The 22,122-nt window shown below is 38.5% G+C and overlaps 1 protein-coding gene across 2 annotated transcripts; it reads left to right on the forward strand.

Moving 5' to 3' along the window:
• The first annotated feature begins 1,595 nt into the window (after window positions 1–1,595).
• LOC137469631 (protein-lysine methyltransferase METTL21E-like) lies at window positions 1,596–19,799 on the forward strand. 2 transcript variants are annotated; one of them, XM_068182563.1, is made up of 5 exons: window positions 1,596–1,744; window positions 3,422–3,506; window positions 12,177–12,334; window positions 15,375–15,492; window positions 16,394–19,799. In XM_068182563.1, exons 2-5 carry the CDS (start codon window positions 3,437–3,439, stop codon window positions 16,816–16,818), a joined length of 771 nt encoding a protein of 256 aa, XP_068038664.1. In that variant the 5' UTR covers window positions 1,596–1,744; window positions 3,422–3,436; the 3' UTR covers window positions 16,819–19,799. The 2 variants fall into 2 exon arrangements, with proteins under 2 accessions (XP_068038664.1, XP_068038665.1); XM_068182564.1 differs by lacking the exons at window positions 1,596–1,744; window positions 3,422–3,506 and adding an exon at window positions 12,696–12,789 and having other exon boundaries at window positions 12,213–12,334.
• Window positions 19,800–22,122: the final 2,323 nt, after the last annotated feature.

Below are 22,122 nucleotides of genomic sequence, written 5' to 3' on the forward strand. Positions count from 1 at the left end.
TGTATTCTTATGTTACATTTTAGACGTTCTTGCTTTTTTTATTTTGGGTTCTGATTTGATGTTTCTACTGCATTTCTCATTGTTTCATTATTTGAAATCCGAGACCGTATGTTGAAAGTTTTGTATGAGACATTATCCTACCCTAAACGGGCAAGGGGCTGAGGTGAACTGCGTGGGATTTGGCTCTTACAATTGTGGAGAGTCTAATACTTCATGTACAGTTTATACTGGTTATACAGTTGATACTACTTTTAGAAAAGATTATAATATTTTAAGCAAATTAGCAGTCTATCCAGTCAGTTTACAGCACTATTTTATAAATCACTCATCAGCATTACTGACTTTTACTTTAAAAGTATGTATCAGGTCCTGGTGGATTTTTCATAAAAGTAGAAAAGCTCCCTTTAACTTCTTCTGCTAACTATGGTACAGAGACTCTCACTTCTCTGTAGGGCTTTTTTAGTATTTTGGTACAATAATTTATCATTTTTTGGTAACACCTAGAAAACCCAGATGACGTTGAAGTCTAATTTTTCTAAAAATTGTGTAAAGTGAGAGATGACTCCTGTCCTGAATTGATTACAATCTAAAAAAGAGAAGTCTTAGATACCTCTATTTGGTCCCACGACAGTGTTTGCGATCTGTTGAGTGAATGGACATCTTGGATGTGGAGGAGTGTGTAGCGAGCGCGGGTCTCCAGGACGGTTTGGATGGATGAGAGATCTCTGAAGTCAGGCCTTAGAAAATGTGGTTTATTAAAAGGGGGAAAGGCCCTGCTTGGAGTTGCCAGGCGCAACTCTTGGCAGGCCCAGGGAGAAGGAGAGAGAGGGAGTGAGGGTTCCAGGTGAGGGTCCCAGGGGAAGGTCCAAGAGAGCGTCCGGTCCCTCGGGCACACCTTATCAGGGGGCTTCAAGGTGGGCTGGAACAGGACTTGGGCCAATGGGGTCACAGATACCTGATACTTCAGGGGAGGATCACAGGTGTGGGATGAACCATACATTGGGGGTGAGACAGAGCATTCCATTTGACCCTTGGACCTATCTGCAGGTAAAGGGCATTGTTTAATCAGAAAGGGGGATTGCTTTCAGCCTGGCTATACTATTGTTTTCTAGTTATTCAGTAGTCAAGGTTTGTTATTTCAAATCTAGTTCTCATCTCAATGTCTGGATTTTCCAAATCTTTTGCCAGGCAATCATATTTATAAGGTTTTCCTATTTCATCTTCCCCAACAGAGTGGTATGTTTGTATTTGTGCAGGCTGACAGCTGTGTCACGGGGTTAGGTTTTTGGGGGTTGTGTGCCTTGTTACAGTTCTGCATTCCAACGGGAGCATGCATTCCTATACCTCAGCTGCAAAAGCACACCTTCCCCTTGGTCATTTTTTTCTCTTGGAAGACCCTTTTGGCTCTGAAGAACGGCTTTGTGCTCTTCGGTTACCTTTTAGTAGCAGTGAGGAGCTGCCAACACCCTGCCACTATTTATTTTGTGAACAGTGCTCCCGAGTTGGTTACTTTGTGGTTGCAGCTCCCTTGAGCGGGGGTGTCTCTTGCTGTTACAAAATTGCTCCCTTACGTAAGGGGCTGCAGCTGTCGGGATTTGTGATTGCTGCCGCTGTGGGGATGTTGGCAATGTGTGACACAGGCTTCGGAACACGCTTTTGCCTGCGGCTGTCTGGGGGGAAGCCACAGGCAAGATAAGGACTTTGCTGTTGGAGCACCATCTTTGGAAAGCTGTGAGAGATTCAGGTAACGTTGACCAAAATGCGGTGGATGCCAGTGGTATTTCACTTGACTCTGTCTTTTGTGCTAAATTTGTTTGTATCATTCGCTTTAAACAGTGTAACTGAGCTGTTCTGCACTGTTTAGTTGCTTGGAGCACTCCTGAATGCCCATGTTGGACTATTTTGGGTTGCAGTGTAGTTCAGTGCACCTCAGGATATTTTTAGAATGACATAAAAAATGTAGAGGACCACAAAATGCGAAGGCTTTGTCCTGTAGGGCGATTTTACCTTTTATTTTGTCTTCTAATGAGAAGGAAATCTGTCATTTTTATTACTTCTGATATAGACAACAAGCTGATGGATGTGTGTAACATTTTCTGCTTAATATTTTCTGTAATTTCTTATGCCACTTGTTATTCTGAAGATCCATACAAAGACTTTGAATCCCACTGAGTCTCTTTTCTGGTGCCTATCTAACGAAGTTCCTATTGCTGAGTTCATGTATAGACATAAATATAATGGCAATATTTTTGTTCTGTGTGCCGTGGTGACATGTAGGAAGCCCCTAAATTATTTTCACCTTCAAACAGCATAATGGCTGCTGGTATTGTAGTAGTAAAATTAAACATTAAATCTGTATGCCTTTTGTGGTATGAAGTCAAGAGAGTAAGGTGCATCCTCTCAAACAGGAGAGGACTGTTCCGTACTGTCCTCTTGATCCTGAAGTTTTGAGAGAAAAACCTACCTAAGACTTTGTACTGTGAGGATGATCTGATATTCAGAATATATTTTTATTTTGAATGTCTTTTTTTTTTTTTTTTTTTTTTTTTATTGTTTGGTCCCACTATGGAGAGATACTCTTTTAGTCATTGCCTTATTTAATTGCATCCCTATTGGGTGTTTAGTCATCTGTAGATTATTAACTATATGCTGCCTATAACCATCCTGAAAAAAATCAGTCAACTTTCCACATGAGTGGACATTTAAAAATCATATCAAAGTATCAAAAATAATCAAAGCACTGTGTGGGTTTTTTTGTTTGCTTTTTTTCCTGTGAACTCTGTGTTCTTTCTGATTGTAAAATATCAAGAATTGGAGACTATTGGTTGTCTGCTTTTCTGCAGACAGCAGAAAATTGTATTGTCCTCTGTCCAATTTTTCCTACTACTTTTTTCTCCAGCATGCTCTTTGTCTGTTCATATAGGCACATATGCTTTCTGTTCAGCATGTTATTTGTAGACCCTGCTCCCTTATTCTCATGTGCAGCTTTTCCTATTAGATTGCTTCCTTCCCTTCCAAGCCAGTTAATTCAAACAAGATTAGATCATATTGGTGCAATTTTTCTTCTCTTTCAGGAGTTTGTTTCTACCTTTCCTTTCAATCCTTTATAAGTCTACTGAACCTGATTTTAATTGATTCTAACTTTAGAATTTCATAAAATAGACCTAAACAGTAACCAAAACTTTGGTTTTTTTTCAGTCTGTCCTTCTTCCTCTGTGAGAATATAACAGTAGAACTAGTTTGCTGTGTCTTGTACTTTTATGCCTTGAATATTGATATTTATGTGTCTTCCTGTCTTTACTATCAATAGAAGTAAATTGTAGCATAATACCTGTAATTTATTTTTTTTTAAATGAAGCTTATGTGTGAAAGAATAAATAAAGTAATTTTATTGGGACAGACTTGTGTTTCTCTGTTCTAGGGTTTGTGGCATAATATGGATTTGATATCATCACAGCATAATCATCTACAGAATCAAGGGGTCAGAGAATTCAAAAGGCAAGAGGGTAAAATGTTTCTTATTTCACTATGTTTCCTTGTTGCACTTAAGAATATTATTAAGGAACAAAGTGTCTTGCTGACAATGAGCTATCTTCTAATTATTTTTTTTCTGAAGAACTGTGTTTATGGCATTTGTACAGAAAATGCAACAGATAGCATGGTAGTATGCTAGCATTGCATGAGATATTTCAAGTATGTTATACCTGCATACTCTTGTCCTGGCAGCTTCCTGCTGGTGCCTGGCATCTGTCCTCCGGTTACTTGCTTGTGCCTGGTTCCAAGGAATGAAGCTGTGATTATGATCAAGCTTTTCAGACAGATTTGTTTACAGGCTGACAGTTAAGAGAATTGGTTATTACAAGCCTGATTTCTGTCTAGACAGCCTCAGACCTTACCTTCAAATACCTTCAGGGGCTGTTGGCAGTGTTTTCTCTTAAGTACTTTCATGGCTGCACATCTTTGAGGATTCTAAAGCTTCATAAATAGTCCCCTTTTTAGTGGTTATCAGGAGTAGACAAGGTATTAGGACAAATGTATATGTTTTGTGATGGGGTCTAGTTATGTTCTATAACTGAGTGCAAAAGGAGGACATTTGAAAAATTATTTTGTTTTTCATAATATTTTTGTGTAAAACCTCAGCTGAGTTGTGGTCTGTGTAGAACCAGGTAGTTCTCTTCCATGTCTATAAACATTAATCTAAGAGAATGAGGAGACATGAATTGGATATCTTTACAGACTTTGTCATCTTAAATTCTGTGCCAGCTTCTGGAGGTTGATCATTCTGGAGGTTCAGATCATGCATCATATGAAAGTGATGCATGGAGATTTGCCTGCTCGATTACTTTGAGCCTGTGCCTTGTTCTCATCCTTTTTCTCTACTGTTTTCCATTCCTATTTCATTATTTCACCTGCCCAGTCTCAATATCTGTTTCTCAGGGTTCTAATTCCAGTTCGGTTTCTTTGTAAGTTTCAGTCATAGGATCATAGACTCACAAAATGGTTTGGGTTGGAAAGGACCTTAAAGACCATCTAATTCTAAACCCCCTGCCATGGGCAGGGACACTTTCCACCAGACTAGGTTGCTCAAAGCCCCATCCAACCTGGCCTTGAATACTCCCAGGGATGGAGCATCCATAATTTCTCTGGGCAACCTCTTCCAGTGTTGCACCACCCTCACAGTCTGAGCTCTTTATATTTGGTCCCTTCCACTTTGCTTATTAATTTACTTGTCATACATTCTCCATTTTAAAACTCCTTATTTTTGTTCATGATTCCCATTACTACTGGTTCTCAGTTTACAGGTTGGTCCTCACCCAGTCTGATCATTCCTTTTGTGGTTTTAAACAATCAGTTCTCCACACCTGCATTGTTAGATGTCTCTCTTTCCTCACATGATTTCTCGTATTAGCTTTAACTCTCCTTGGCTAAATGTTTCTGAGACCAGATGCTACCACTCCTGTCTTAATTTCTTGGGAAACTAAATTACTTTACCCTAGTTGCATTATGTAAATTCACCCCAGATTAATTTTATCTCTGAGACAAAAGGAGAAGAACAAGTTTGCAAGGTGTATTTGTCCTTAACAGACCATCATCTCATTTCACTTGGCCATGGCTCAGCTTTTAATCCATCAATATCTGAGAAAATTCTGACCTAGTAACCTTCTTGTAACTCCTGACATTTTAAAAGGGACACACTCCTTCTACTTGCCCTGCCTGACAGGTGTCCTAATGGATGGCAATTCTGGCCATCATTTAAAACATCTTGGTGGAGTCCAGAGCAGTACCTTAAATGGGACATTTAGGTATGGAAAGGACCCAAGTGAAAAGCATCCTAACCCTGTAACTTATAATTTAAGATAATTCAGCTGGGAGGAGGTAGTGATGTAGCACCTCATTCATATTTCCTGGGTTACTTCTAAAGATGCTTCTTATCTCTCTCATTCTCTTCTGCACTGACGCTTTTTCACTGACTCCAAAGACTTTGCTGTAAAATGTGAAAAACATCCTGGGACCTGAGTATGGACCCCAAGTCTGCCTCTTCACAACTGAGTGCCTGATTTGTAGTTGGACTTTCCCTTGCTTGTTATCCTTCCAGCATGGTCTTTGCAATCCTGGTTTCCTGATAGCTTCTCTTCTTAATTTAACACTTCTCTGTTGTCTTTCTCTCCCCTCAGTAAGTAGACACACCTAAGCTATGTCTTTGCTTAAGACATTGCTAAACTCAAGTGAAAACTTCTTGTGTATGGGTAGAACAGAGGCTGGAGGCAACACTCAAATAATCAAGGCATACGTGACCTTTGTAGGGAAGTCTGTAACTTATTCTTCCCTCTCAGCCATGTGCCCATCTTTCCTATTTTCACTTCTTTAATCTTTGCAGTAGCTGCATTTGACAATAAATAATATATCTCAACTTCCACATAAGAAAAGTGGTATGACTGCATAGGTTGGTGTTGTTAGGTTACTTTCAGGTCCTTTATGTAAAGGAATATTTTAGAAATCAAGAATTATTAATAGGTGAATACTGACAGTGATTTTTTAGGTCTCTTCCTATCTGTCAGGAAGTTAGCTGTCTTTTATAATGTATATTAGACCATCTAATTTAAGAATGGAGTTTGCTTTGTAGTCAAAGGGAAATAATTTAGTTATTTTTAGAAAGTAAATAGCTTCTGAGCCTAGACTCGGAGATGTTTTCAATGACAGATAAACATGATGAAGTAACAAGGGAAGAACTTGGCAAACTTGAATTCATTATGTGTTCAGGAGATAAAATTACCACAGTATTTCTATTTACAGCCATTTAATGGTTTTTAGATGACCTTTGACTTGGATAGGGCTGGGATATCAGTGTTGTAAATTTGAAATTGAAAGCACACCTCTCAAGCCTGGGTAAATACATTGACTGGATGCTGTGAGCAAACCCTTCTCTTGTTCTTGTGTCCTCATGCTCTGGGCTAAGTGCATCTTGTCTCTTGGCTGAGAAGAGGCTGCCTGTAGGTTGCAGTTTTGTATTTCTTCATTTCAAAGTATAAAGTTTCAAGCATTTTGTTACCCTGACATGCTACCTCAGATTAATCAATATAATACACGCCTTCATTGCCATCGCTTCAGCAAACTGCGCTTGTAGTGAATGTAGTGGAATGCCTACACTTATGTGATGATATCCCTTTTTGTAGGTAGGGATGAAGTAAGGAAAAATTGACTGTGCAGTTTAGACATACTGGAATGATACTTTGCTTTATATTCTTAGAAAGGTGTAGGTTACATCTGACCTCAGTGAAGTCAAGAGCATGAATAGCTTTCCCTCCTAACACCTTCCTATGAGAGCCCTTAGGCTGAAATGGAATAAAAGAGAAATAAGTGGAAGGAAATAAAGATACTAAAGTGATGCTGCCTAAAATTTAGGGCCTACGTTGTGATTCAGGATTGTGTATGTTTCCATGGAGCCATCTGTAGTGCTTGTAGGACTAGGGCTCTGATCCTGACATGTCAGCAGCTCAGTAAAAATTCTGAGACTCCAGAATCCCTTACTATTGTGACCTTTATGTAGTTTTAGGATAAATTTGGTGTGAGCCATTGGAAATCCCCATTTGGATTTATTGGGATACCTTTGGATAATTTCTATCAGTGGAGTAATGTAACTCTTCTCCAGTCATCTCTTACAGTCACAGAACTGGTTGCAGGTTTGTTCCCTTACTGATCTTTTTGTAGGTATCCTCTTGACTTTGGGATATACAGATAGCGACAATATATATATTTAATATAAGCAATATGTATCATATCCATTATTTCCACATTATATAAATAAAATACATCTTAAATATTTAGTTTGGATGACTTCACTTCTGTGCGTCCAGAGTGGGGGGTGATCTGAAAAGTCCTGCGTATTATGAATTCTTGGAATCTCTTAGAAACTCTCTAGTGTCACTCAATCAGTAATATCAGCACAGGTAGTCCTCCTCTGTGGAGGCAGTTTTGAGAAGTCATAGTGGGACCATCTTCACAGCTGTTGATACATGGTATTAAAATATTTGTAAGAACAAGTCTAAATGGCAAACTTTAAATCTAAGCTCAACAGATGAGAGTATACTGCTTCTGAAGATGGGAGAATATGCTGCTATGGGGTTGAACTTGGTCAAGGCAAGTTCATGCTAAAGTCTTAGATTTCATTCCTTTTGCCAGTTGGAGAAAATCCATCAGAGCAGTAGAGAAGCAGGTGACTGGATCTTATTTCCTTATGACATTGGGCTGTGACACCATTTGACCTCCTGAGATTAAGCAGAGTCAGGCCAACACTCGAAAGACACATATGTTGTTTTCTTCCCAGTAGGTTGTTCCCATGAATCAATGGGTGAGGATTTTTTTTTTTTAAGTCAATACTTCTTCTAATCCACTAGCAAAGTACTTGGAGTATGTTTTGTTACTGTATGTGATTTTTGTGAATGAGTCTGAAATTGGAGATATTGAGTGCTAGTCTATTCTTCACAGCTTTCATGGTGGAAGGGTCCTTTTACTTTTTTAGCTATGTTTTAATTCAGGTATCTAGATTTTTTGTGACAAGTGGTGTAAAAAGCTGATCATGTAGCTTGTTTCTAAACAGGTAATATTTCTACCAATTCTAAGTGGAATTGTGCACATAAAGATTGCCTTCATTTTTATAGAAAAAGATGCTGCAGTTTGCAATTTTTTCCATTCTGACCTGGTCTATTTCCTGTTATTTTCTTTCTACCTTCCCTTCCCTACTTGAAGGACTTCTCCAGCTTTCTCTTAGCAGAACTCACATCATTTTGTTTCTTTAGGCTTTTGTTCTAACATATACTATTTTAACATTTGTTTAACATGACGTGTGAATATGTCAGCAAAATCCTCTGGTTCCCTACACAGGATTTTGCAGCTTGACACACATTTCTCTAACTAACCTGCCACTGATTTCACAACTCCAGTTTTCCACATGATTAGTACGTCTGTCTGGAAAACTTTGTTTGCATTTTAGTTGCTTTGCCTTTGTGAAGGATGTTTAGGCTCATTTGACGTAGTTGATTCAGTGCAAGATGTGTCAACAGTACATGAGGTTTTCCCTTAGTCCTGATATTAATGTAAAATAAAGTGAGCTCATGGAAGATGCTCCAAAGATGGTAGACTTCTATAATAAACAATACTTTATCTAAAATATTCCAAAGAACAGTGTAAATAATTAACCTATTAGGCAAAAAATCTTAGGAAGCTTAAAGATATTCTTGAAGAATTTAGAGCATCTATAGAGGTAACTTTTTGTACACAAGTTCAAGACAAGGGAGTTTGCTCTGTTTCACTAAGAAAAATTAGCTCAATTTCTATATGTTACCTCGACTGGATCAAACTGCCTCATCTTACTGTAAGTAAGGTTCTGGCACTAGAAACTCCAGTGGTATCTTGTTTGCTCATGCAAATAGACAAATAGGCTGAAGAACACAGTTCTGTGTGTACACCACTTCCACACTTCTCCACATCAAAGAAGAGGGGTGAGGGCAAACCTATCTGGTTGAACACAACCCGTGTGTTTGTCTTCTTCTGTCTCTGTGAAGAAGGGAGGAGCCAATCTTGGCAGACTTTTAAGTTCTAATGGTTCAGTATCTGTGCTCCACTAGTATTGCTAGAAATGCCCATTATGCACTCCCATTCTTACAAGAACTGATAGCCAGGCCAGTCAAACCTCCTCTTCTCTTATCCTACCCTATTCACTGATGAGTCATCTCTTTTTGTTTAAAATGTCATTAGAATCCATTCATTGACTCATAATTTCAGGGCTTTTTTTTCTGAACATGAGAATATTCACTAATACAGAGGTAAACACTTCCAGGAGAATAGCCCCCTTTCAGCTTTTTACACCTGTTATCAAAGAACTGGTTTGATCAAAGTAACAGCAGAATTTCCTTAATGTTTTCAGATATTAAAAGAGTTCATCTCACTTGGATTTTACCTACTCTTCCAACAATTTTTGTGTCACTTGAAAGATTTCCCACTAGTTCTTTATTTTTCTATTCTCAGTCCTTTGAGGGCAGTTACAGAAAAAATAACTTATGCACTTTTGTGCACTCCCACAAGATGTTGTTCTGAAAGATAAGAAGCAGCAAACAGAGGAGTATTTTTTGCTGTTCAAAGGTAAACTTGTATGAAGTAAGTGAATCTGACTAAAATTCAGCACTCCTAGTTTGTCAGCACTCTTTGTCGGGATCATTAACATCCTTGTTCTGATAAAGTTTCTCCTTTGGGCCTTGTCTAACATATGATAACTCTGAAGAAACAGGTATTATTTTTGATTCTTCAGAATAGTAGTGTTTTCTTAAAGGGAAAGAAAAAAAAAAAGTGTAAGCTTCTCCAGATAAGCCACCTGGAAGATTACCAAAAGGATAAGATGGGCAAAAATTCAAGAGGTGTTATTGATCAGCAGATTTGGGATTCTTCTTTCAGGGGTACAGACAGTGCTCAGGAAGAGAGCAGTGGCTTACAAACTCTGTTAGTGTAGGTGCTATGCAAACCTGAAGTAGAAAGTTTGCTGATCCTATAGGGAATAGGTGGGAAATGTTTATTGAGTGCTAGAGGGTCAGCTGTAATACTGCTAAACTTTTATAGATCTTCTCACAGGAGCTTTATAAGTTAAGATCTAATAAGTTACCAGCTTCTCAACAAAATTGGAACCAAAACAGATGTCAAGGAGGAAAATCAAGAAAAATGGTTGTAATTGAAAGGTAATAGAAAGAATAGCTTTTACTTCCACAGCTAGTAATGATCACAGAACAAGATCAGACTGCTCTAAGCAATCAGAGAAGATTAAAAGTAGGCTCTATCTGGTATGCTTGGAAAGAGGATGATCTATTAAATACACTTATGATATGTGTAATAAGACAGCTTTTTATTGCTTCTTTCATAAGAGAAAGATTAATTTTGCCCTGAAGCAGCATTTCCCTGGCACTAAGCTCATGTTTGTCAAGAGCTCCCTGATTACAGGCATAGTGATGCATGTGTTTTCTCCCAGCTTAACATCAGAGGCTTGAAGAGGCTGACACATACTGCTTGTTTCCTGACATCTTAAAATACCATAGTTTCAATGTGGGGCATTTTATTTTAGTTATATTAATAAGATTTGTAAAAACATTTTTTCCCCAGTAGTATATGCATGATATTATTTTTAATTTTGCTGTGTCCCATGATTAGGGTTCTTTCCCCCTGCAATAAATTCTACAAGTACTGTGGCTGGTTAGTCAGTTTTTATTGAGTTTTTGTGTCTTAGTGTCAACATAACAACTTCAAATATTTTTGGTTTTTCTTCTTTGTTGGCTGCTATTCTCTATTTTCCCGTGATGCTGAAATTTGAGTTACAAGCTTAAAGCACTGGCCAATAAGTTTGAGCAGCTTCATGATGTCTTTTTGTCTGGTATCATCTTTTCCTTTGTTCTCCCCTGCTTTTGTTCCTTAGGCCTTGTATCACAAGGAAGGAAGGGAGACTTTGTCCATAAGTTATCACAATCAAAATACTGAGGCATATGGCAATGTAAATGACAACACTTGGGGCCATTATGTCCTGTGACAGCAATGATTCAAGGGGGAAGAAAATGTGAAGAATCCTCAGTAGAGCAAAGTCTTTATGTTGATGAAAGCATAAATGGTTTCATTTTCCAGAGGCAGAAGATCCCAAAATTAATATCTTTGATTTTGATGGGAACTGCAGGCTTGATACAGAAACTCTGCTTTGGACAAGGTGGTAACTGAGTTATCTAAATCTCTAGCATGCTTTCTAGAAGGTGGAGCTTGTAAACATGTTTTTCTTTCACTGGTTTGCCAACAGATCATAGTTGGCTATGAAAGCAAAATTCCCATGAAAACTTGGAATGAATCTAGACTTTGCTAAGAAAATGCTCTAGACAGCTTCACTTACGTATTTTTTTTCTGACATTGTGGTTCAATTTTGTGAGATGATGGCAAAACTGAAACTAGCTTGGTATTCCGCTGAAAAGGAATGAAGCCTCTTCTGTGAGTTATCCAGGATTTTGTTAGTTATAATAAATATTCTTTGCTTAGCAACAGGGATGGCATTCAGGATATCAAGCCAACTGGAAAGAATCCTTCTGACAGGGCTCTGTTGGGGTGGGTGGATAAGCTTTCCTGACAACACAAGTGCTTTCACTCCTGTCTGTCATAATTTGTGTTGCTAGGATCTGTTTCACAAGTTTTGTGACAGACTTATAAATGATATTCTGGCTCCTTTTGTTTACTGTCAAAAAGAGCCAGAATATGGGGAAAGTGAACAGTAAAATGATATGGAGAATAATGAAAAATCTGGGTGCATAAGGCTGTGAGTGTCTATACTGGGGCAGCTGTTCTTGAAGGGAAAAAGAAGTTTAAAAATTTCCTTTGGGTTGCTGAAATGGAAAGCATTGTATGCTAACATTCCCCTTCTTTACCTTTTATGAACTTGGCTGCTTCAGTGAAACATGAAAGAAGTTATTTAGTCTGACACTGAAAATTTCAATTGGAATTCAGGAGAATAGCTGTGTACAATGCTAACCATTAATGGTGAAATGTATTCTATTCACAGATGTAATTTATATTCTTGCTTCCAAATCAGCTTTTCAATATGAATTAGTAGTTTTATTATCAGTCCACTCAGCCTCTCTGACATTTTATACTTTTGCTTCCAGGGGAAAAAGAAGATGAACAGATAGTTGCAAAAATCATGGAGAGGCGTTTCTTTCCTGATCATATAGCTTATAAGACCTGGGAAGGCTTTCACTTTGTCGGCCATGAGATAAGAATTACAGAAGCCACTGATTGTTATGGGGCAGTCGTCTGGCCATCGGTACAATATTTTTGTAGTATAGTTATTTTTCATTTGTGGACCCATCTAGCATTTTAAGATTTGTTTTGTATCATAAATATACTTTTTTAATATGTTATAAACCCAAGGAAATAATTCTGTGCTTCTCTGTCTCTGTTCTGCAAATCCTAAACCTGAATTTAACCTGGTTTTGTGTGGATTTATGCTTCTCAAAGCTTACTTGGTATTTCTTGTGTATGCCCAAATCACCCAAGGTGTATGATCTTGTGTCCCCTCCTCGCTTGCCAGTAGCTTTTAATCCTAGTAGCCAATTACGAGCATATTTTGAAAGAAATATGGCAGTTTTATGATGATTGCATTTCTATACGTTTTATAAATACAGATGGCTGCGTAGCAGGCAGATCCAGGTTGCGGAAACAACAGTGATACGAGCTCACAAGGTGTTAGCACTCATAGAAGCTATTCAACCTACTCATGTAAGGAACAAATTTACCTCGTTAATACATAGACATGGGAAAATGTTCAGCTGGAGCTTTCAGTTTCTTAAACAGCTGGAAATCTAGTTGGAGAGAGCCGTTGTCCTTGGCTTTTGATATAAGAATCAGCAACACATTCATCATACAAGTAGTCTTCTCCAGGTTTTGAATCTGTACAATGCAGTAAACTTACTGTTTTGAAATCATTAAGACTGAAAGAAATCTCCAGGGAGGTGCCACAATGCATGATTAAATTTATGTCCCTAAAGGAGAGACCCAGGATGCTCCATTTCTTTACCAACTGCCTCAGCCTCCTAGTATCATACTGTTTTTCAGAAGTATGACCATAGCACAGCTGAGGATAGTTGTCCTACTCTTCTGCTTTGAAGTCCAAATGATAGTCCTGGTTTTAGGAGACCAGGACCAGTCATCTGTACTATATGTTTTGGTGACCTCAGTGTGTGTGTTCATGACAAGTTTGGCTGACTACCAATTATTTGCACAAAGTCATGGACTTCACTGAAAAACATTTTTTTTTTTTCTGGAAGGGCTTAGCCAGTTTTGTTGTGGAAAGAAGATAACCCTTTGATCTCTGTCTCTTGATGTTCTCCCTTCCACTTCCATTGAGCTGTACTTGAAATCTTCTGAAAAACGTCAGCCAAATTTCTCAAGAGTGCAGAAATTTTAAGGAAAGTAAAGTTTCTGCATGTTCCATGGAAAGTAATGCAAATTTCAAAGTTTCCCTGATTTAACCCTCAGAAACTTTGATTATGCCAGTCAGTTTCTGTGGGCTAGCCTGGACCGAGTCCCACGGGGTGGCCCTCAGTTGGCTGGTCAACAGGTGCCTGGATAGCGTAATTAAAATCCCCACCAGGAAGATGGAAGGACTTTTGAGCTGCTGGAATCCAAGCGGGTTTATTGAGGATTGATCGAAGGAGTAGGGAGGCAGAAATAGGAGCAGGGAGAAAACCACACTCAGGGAAAGCAGACTCGAGAGCACCGGGGAAGGAGGGGCCAGAGTATGTAACTGGGGAGGGAAGGAGTAACCAGAGTACAAATGATCCAATGGGAAGAGGGTGTAGGGGAGGAACAGGGATGGGGTAACATAAACTGGGCCAAGGAGGGAAAAGGGAAGGAGTGGTTTACAGAGGGAACCATTAGAAACAACGAGAACGGGGAACTTTCCAGAACTCGGGGAGATGACAACCACAAACTGACAGGTGATGGGCATGTGCTCATTTGCACTGGGGGGCAGAGGACTCTGGAGAAATGCCTTATCCTAAACAACTGTAGTTTCCCATGGCATTCCCACACTGTCCTCCCCATGTGCACATCCCACAAGTTTCTACAATGGAATACAGCAAAATCCTGAGGGAAGGAATTATAGGAATTAATGTAACTAGGAGGAAATCCTAATATAAGGTCAATTATAATGTCAATATAATGTCAAATATCAGACCCAGTCTTTAGGAACCTGACTTTAATTATTCCTGGTACACACAGACTGATTTCTATATCAAAGTGCTGTTGATTAAATGATATTCGGTAAATTTGGATTACCTTCTCTTCTGTGCTCTGAATTAAGAGGTAGGAAAAAACCCCTTTGTTTTACTTTCTAGCATGTTAACACTGGGTCAGCAGTCCTCCTGTTCCTTTCCTCATTCATAATTAATTAAAAGCAAAACTAATTTTGCTGTGCCAGAGCAGGCTGGTAATGATTGCCTTTCCAAATGGCCATCTGTATTGTGAGAGGATATAGCAATCATCTTATTTGTCAATGGAGATTATATAGCTATCAAAGTCTGAGAAAAATATGGAAGTAAATATGGAAACTGTCTTTATGAAAGAAATAAAATTAGCAATTTCTATTTCAACAGTGAACTAGAACTCACTGGTCAGTGTGAGATAGGGCAGAAAAGCTGAAGATTCTTAATCACTTTAAGATTAACTGATTCTTAATCAGTTTATATATACATGTGTAAGGAGTCTGTTGTAGATGCTCTTTGTGGCTATATTTACCATGAAAGTTTGCTAAGCTTAACAAGATAAGCGAATAGAAACTACAAACAAACTGAACCAGAAGAAAAGGGGGTAAATCTATTTGTCCCATTTGAACCCTCACAATAATTAATTATTGTCAGAAATAATTGATTATTGGAAAAACTTAACAAGGATTGTTGTGGATTTTCTCTCAGAAACAGTCTTTATATCAAAATGTTTTTGTGAAGGACACATTTTATCTCAACCAGAAGTAAGTCCAATTATAAAATTGATGACCGGAATTTTACAACTCATGTCATCTGTTGTGACAGATTATCTAATTGTAGTTGCTCCTTCTGTCTGTAATAATTCACAAACCTATATGGATTTTGCATATGAAAATGCATTTTGTAGCATTCATTTTGTGACCTATAGAGCCCAAAGAACATAGTGAGCTGTGGTCCTTTAGGCATAATGCTTGAATGAATATTGCTCATTTGAATTGACAACAATTTTTTGCATGCTTTTAAGTGACAATTCATATTTAGTAAAGGGATTTAGTTCATTATTTTGTTCAGTATGTTCATGGATTTCCTCCCCTACAGGCTCTCGTTCTGTGTTATTTTTTGGAAACTAATTCTAAACAATGCAATTTGGTTGACAAAAATGTGATTGAAATTGGAGCTGGAACTGGCTTGGTCTCCATAGTAGCCAGTTTGCTGGGTGAGTATGTGATATCTCTCTTATGCTCTTGGAAACATCTCTCAGATGAATAATGGAGGACAAATGATGTGGCTTGGTTCTTCTAAGAGACTGTTGTTTGAAAGCTTCCAAGAGCAAGAAACAGTAAATTCTAAAAGCCTTGTTTGGAAACATGCTTTGGTGGCTTTTTTTTCTGGGAGTGTATTGATACAATACAAGAGGTCCCAGTATATATGTTGTCATTAACCATGTTAAACTGGGGGTCAAAATAAGAAATTAGTGGCTTTGCATGGTGTCAGCGGCAAATAGGTTGAGCCAGATGTAGGTATGACTGGTGCATCCTTTTCCTTTGACCAAACCAATTTTGGATGCCAGGTCACCTTCTATCCATTTGTGTTTCAGTATTCTCCTTCAGCAACTTGATCTTTCTGCTATAGCCATTGTAGTGTTTTCTCTGATTTGGCACCCTATTCATCTTCAAGAGTAATCCAGGTCAGTGGGTTCTGCATTTTAACAGAACTTTAGCTTTTGGTAGTCTGAGAAAACTTCTTCTTGTGTGAGAAGGGAAGAACCTGAGGTAATGCTTAAATCTCATGCTGACTTCTTGGATTCAGTAATTGGTATTCATCAATGCCTAGTCAGCCACTGTACTTTTAACCAATGTGATATCAAGATAGAGTAAATATCTGATTTCTCCCCAGCAGTTGCATTTAGATGTCAATCTGTAGAGTAGAACTACAAGGAAGCAAATATTTATTTTAAGCATAATATTTAAGAGTTATTGGGAGCATCTACATTTTTTTATTGTCCTCAGTGAGAGTTACCTGATAAAACCAGTTGCTTGTGCAGTGGCTTTTGTGAATGGGCTTTTACTCAAGTGGATGTATATTCAAATATTTTATTTGTTTTCTCTGTCTCACAGGTGCCTTTGTGACTGCCACAGATTTGCCAGAACTCCTGGGAAACCTTCAGTACAACATTCTCCAAAATACAAAGCAGAAATGCAAACACCAGCCTTGTGTTAAGGAGTTGTCTTGGGGAATTGATCTGGAAAAGAACTTTCCTAGGTCTTCCTGTCACTTTGACTACATTATGGCTGCTGATGTAGTTTACCACCATCCATTCCTGGATGAGCTCCTCCTAACTTTTGATCACTTGTGCAAGAATGATACTGTTATTCTGTGGGCCATGAAATTTAGGCTGGAGAAAGAGAACCAATTTGTGGACAGATTTCAGACACTGTTTGACTTAGAGATGATTTCTAATTTTCCCAGTTTGAACATAGCCTTGTATAAAGCAATGAGGAAAGGCAGGATGAAAGCCAGACCTTCCAAACTGAAGGTCTGAAAGAGAGATATGGGGAGGTGACAGCTGCAGCTGTTCGCAGCTTTTTCTCTCTTTAATAATTTCCATTTTAGTAGCTGCTGACACTTACATGAGTGACATTTCTAGAGATAGGTAAAACAAATCATCAAATTCCTAGTGCATTCCTATAAATTCCTAAATTCAATTTGCCAATAGTGATATACACAGGAGAGATATATCTGTGACATTGTCTTGACTTTTATGTGCTAAGATGACAACTCTAATAACTTTTACAAGTCTTACCATGATTGTTATGGGTCATATAATGAATATTTCCAGAAGTTTTCAATTACAGCTTTGAACAGTCTCTTATAAATTTGAACAATTATTTAAAACTTTAGACTATAAATCTTTGTATTTAAAAGTTTTGGTGCTAAATCTGGTATTTCCCCATTTTCACTATCATGTTAATCCTTCCTTTGAATGCTGTTAATAGGACATTAAATTAGCTGAAAAAACCTCACCACCTAGAAAACACACTTTTGTGCCAAAGGGGTAGAATACATTAATTACTCTTAATGTAATGATCATGCTTTCCTTTTTCTATTTAAATTTAGGGATTCTTCAACACAAACATGAGGCAAGAGGGATTTAAATGTCTTGCTTGTTGCTTGAACAAAGGTCATGTATTAGAAGCGTACAACAGCTGCCCTTTACAGAGACTTTTAATTCTTGGTCTGGAGCTCTGCTACTCCAAAAATAGACAGTTATCTGAACCTGAGGGAGCAACAATGGAAAAAGCACAGTGGCCATCAAGAAAGGAGCTTTGCACTGCTGGCTGCTGGTGGCTGGAGGCAGAAAACTAAACCAGCCTGTCATGGTGTGGCTGAGGCATGAATAGAATTAAATAATTTTCTTTTTTTTTTTTTTTTTAGAATGGGCAAACAAAATACTTTCCTCCTAGCCACTCAGTATTGCATGCTCCTGTTTTCAGTGGCCTATCCAAGAGTTTTCTTTTAGGGAGGTTAATAAAATTATTCTTTCCACACACCACATTTTCTAATTCTGTTTGTAGTTGATTTTGAGGCCTTCAAGTCTCTTTCAGGCTACAGAAGAAAGCTTTATCACCTCTACTGTAGCAGGCAACTGCCCTAGTAATGTGGAGGCTCTGGGGACTGTCAGTATTTATCTTTTAAGTCCTATTTGTATTCTCTCAATGAGTTTTTTACGTTTTATTGTTGACTTCCTGAACATACTATTATTTTTATCTTGGATTGTGGCAGATGCATGTTACTTATTTACTCTGGCACAAGTCTGGGGCAGAACTGTGGTAAATGTGATGTGGAATGTACTTTTTGTCCCAGTTGAACATTGGTGCCTGGTGCTAGAGGTGAAGTGGTGCAGAGAGGAGAGGCTGATCTGCAAAGCTTTTCCAGTGGGAGCTGGATATCCTAGGGCATCCTTGGTGAAACACAAAGGGTGACCCTAGGATAAAACTAAAGCAAACAATAGCATTTCTTAGGCCAGAAGCAAAATGAAAAGAAAGGAAGTTAAGTCTATTTTTTACCTCTCCTGCTGAGAAATCACGTGAGATTTTGGCTTGGAGGTTATTAGACAAAAATCCAGTCCTCATCAGTAAATTTCCTGTGACAAAGTTTGTAGAGGTGGAATCCTGTATTGGATCAATCAGTATAGCTAGAAAATTAGACTCTATACCAGCTGACAGGGAGTATTACCCCTCCTTACAGAAGTTACTGTGCCTATGTCCTTAGATAATTACAGCTGTAGAAAAACAGACTGCAGAATGGAAATATTTGGAAATAATTTTCTTTCTACATTGTGTAATAGAAATAGTTTAGTGTAAGTGAATAAAGAAACAAACAGGTATCTCTGCCATTGCTTGGTTTCCTCTCCCTGCTTCCTTCCTCTTAACTTGCTTGCAATCATTGAATCTACTGCAAATGTAACCATAATCTTTGAATCTGAAATGGCATCTCAGTCTACAAATGTTTCATGGATAAATGGAATGGCACTATAATTAGTGAAATGACCTTGTGAGCTCCAAAATGTGAAGGCAAAAGAGGAAGACTACAGCAAAGCCACTAAGTGTGATCACTTTAAGTAGCTGTCCTGCTGACTAGCCCTCCTGTTTGAGCCACAGACTGACCCCTGCTGAGCTTCTGCTGAATTCAACAGGAGATGGGTTTGTCAAATGGAGTCAGGATTCAGCACTTTAGGCCCAACAGCTTGTTATTATGTATATCAACTCTCTTTCTCACAAGTCTGCCTAGCACTGCTGTGTGAAGCTTCTTGGGAAATCTCTAGTGACTGGCTGCTCTATTGTACAGCCACGTTTTGTCCTCTGGTGTGACGGGCAGGTTATTAGCCATGACCAGTGGAGGGTGAGCTTGCATTTGCCTATGGAGTTTATTTCTGCTCTCTGAGAATAAGTCTCACATAAATGTCGAGTATTACTGACCCCTGAAGTCAGTCATAATTTTAATAACCACTTATTCTTTGTTCTAATACCTCAGATAAAGGATCAAACTGTCATTCAGTGCATTATATTACTAATACAGATGGCATTTGTAGCTGTAGTTTCTGAAAGGCAGGGGACAATAGGGTCAGTTAAATGTGTGGGTGAAAGAGCTCCACTTTTAAAGAATGCCAGAGGAGGATCTGCCTATGCTGGTAGGCTTTTACAGTCTCTTATAGGGTGTTATGATAATCAAACTAATATAAGAGATTAATTTGGATGTATGGTATAGGTTCAATCCATTCCATGGGTTTTATGTATTTCAACCTAAGAGCAGCAGTATATTTAAGTAACTTGATGGTATTTGCTAAATTTTTCACAAACAATATGTTTTTCAAGTGCTAATATTTTCAGGAAGGGTTCTTTTTGAATAAAGTGTATGTAGAATTATTACAGTGATTTGCTTTGCTGCTTATTTTATATTGCCATCAAGGTTTTTTACAAATCTTTGCCTTTTCCTTCTCACAATTAAAGAAACAAACATTTTCAACATTTTCCTTCTCAGAATTAAAGAAACAAACATTTTCAACATTGTAGAGTTTCCATATGGTCGTATTTTGGTTTTGTCTCTCCCTTGCTGAATTTCAGTTTTGCAGCTCTGAGTTATTTGGTTTTGTTTGCATTATTACACCCACCCATTTGGGCTTTTACCTCTTATAACAACTGTAAGAAAAAGCTGTAGCTGCTGAAAATTTAGGAAAAAAAATTAAAATGGCAGTACAGATCTACTGTGCAAATCTCATTTTCATTTAGACGCAGTAATGGAGTCCAGCCGAAGAAATACAACTGCTAAAAATACCCAAATAACTACCCCCGGCCCAAACAGTAGTTGAATTCTGCACAACTTATATTGGCCATTATACAAGCCCTAGTCAGTGCTAGGTGAGAAAAAAAGACCAAAGAATACCATGTGTGTCCTCCTGGATGGCTCTTCATTGCCAGTCCCATTGAGTATGTCAGGTGACGCAGTCATCTGAAGAAATAGTACATATACCAAACAACCCAGGACCTTGAAACCTACATGGATTTAGAAGTCACCAATTCAGCCAACACCCTTTGAAATCTGGAGACCTGAATGGTGCAGGACTTTTCCCTATTCAGCCACTGTTACTGCACTGGTAACCTTGAGGTGATCTCAAGAAAAGTTCAGTGACAAAGAAAGAAAGAGCTGTCAAGATGTCATTGCTCCATGGGTGTAATTAAGAAATGGACATGTTCATTCTTATAATAGGTCTGTGACTTCAGGGAAATGTTGTTACACACATGTAAAGCAAAAAGGAAACTGAGCTAAATGTCAAGGGATCTAAACCTAACTAACAGGGGAAAGTCCAGTATCACAGTAAAAATAACATTTCCTGTGCTCCACCTTGTTTGAATTTTTTTCATTAAGAAAAAAAAAGTAGATTAATTTTATTATTGCATAAAAACAAATACTTCTGTGCCACTCTAGATAAATTATAAACACCCTAAAAGTATAAGCACTCAGCAATAGGTCAGAATAAAATAACAATTTTTCCTTTTGCATAGTTAATCCATCCAAACATATCATATACAGACTGTATTGGATACTCTGGAATTTCAGAGCCATTCAGGTTGGACGACACCTCTGAAGGCTATCTAGTCCTACCTTCTGCTCACATCTGAGCCATATTCAAAGTCTGAACAGGTTGCTCAGTTTCTCCAGTAGTGCATGAAAGTCTTGAAGAAAGAAGATTCCACAATACACCTGAGCAGCCTGTTAATTTCTTCCCCCCCACCTCCCATATCCAACTGGAATTTCTCTTGCTGCAACTGGGCATCTTTCTATTATCATTTTGCAATGCACCTGTGGCTTCATCTTCTCTATAACCCTCTTGCTATGTAGCAGAAGACAGCTATGAGATCTACCACTCAGGCTGAAGAAACCTAGTGCCCCTTAACCCTTTCAGTCCTCCTCCGCATTCCCTTTAGTTTGTTAAGATTCCTATTACTAGTGGCTCCACAAGCTGACACCGTCCTGCAGATAGGGCACCATTATGCCACAGAGAAGGGTAACAATCACTTAGAATGATCTGCTGGCCACACTCTTGCCAGTGCAGTTAACTTGCATCAACTGCAAGGCTACAGCACTGTCTTTGTTCCTGTTCCATCAAGATATCCAGTTCCTCTTCTGCAGATCCAGTCTGTAGGTTGTCAACTCATGAGCTGCCAGAGTTAAAGCCTGTGCTTTTGCCTTCTGCTACTCTGTTGGATCTTATGTGGATTTTGTTGGCTTATTCCTTCCATCTGCCAAAGTCCCTCTGAGCAGCAGCTCTGCCCTTCCCCTGTTTGGTGTCTTGGTAGCATTTAAATTCAGTTTATATAGTTCATTGTCCATGTCACTGATGGAAATTAACATCAGTCCCAGCCATGACACCACCTGCATCACTCCTACAGACTGCTTGCTTGGGCTTTTTCTTGTTCACTAGTTTTGAGTTAAAAGGCCCATTCAGTTTTTAACCACTCATCCATCTGCATCTCTACAACTGAGCTACAAAGCCTCTATAGGAAAAAAAATGTGATAAAGGGATGGAAGAAAAAGCACTGTGCTCTGCTTTTCCACAGGAACAGTCATAGAGAGCAGTTAGTTTGTTCAGATCCTTAGCAAATTTGTATTTGTTGTTTGCAAACCTATGTGCTTGGAAGTGTCTTCCAGAAGAATTTCTTGCATAGCCTGCCTGGAAATGGAATGATACAGACTGCTCTTCTTGACTGGTCTTCTGTGGTCTTCTTGAGCCTCCCTTTAGTTCTTTTTGAGTATGGACTAATATTTTCTTTTGTTCTCAGAGACT

The sequence above is a fragment of the Anomalospiza imberbis genome, chromosome 2 (assembly GCF_031753505.1).
Source record: "Anomalospiza imberbis isolate Cuckoo-Finch-1a 21T00152 chromosome 2, ASM3175350v1, whole genome shotgun sequence".
Lineage (NCBI taxonomy): Eukaryota > Metazoa > Chordata > Aves > Passeriformes > Viduidae > Anomalospiza > Anomalospiza imberbis.

Coding starts and splice junctions, on each gene's coding strand:
- LOC137469631 (XM_068182563.1), top strand. CDS start 3,437: ATGGATTTGATATCATCACAGCATAATCATCTACAGAATCAAGGGGTC. Junction 3,507..12,176: donor AGAATTCAAAAGGCAAGAGG/GTAAAATGTTTC, acceptor TTTTGCTTCCAG/GGGAAAAAGAAGATGAACAG. Junction 15,493..16,393: donor CATAGTAGCCAGTTTGCTGG/GTGAGTATGTGA, acceptor TCTGTCTCACAG/GTGCCTTTGTGACTGCCACA.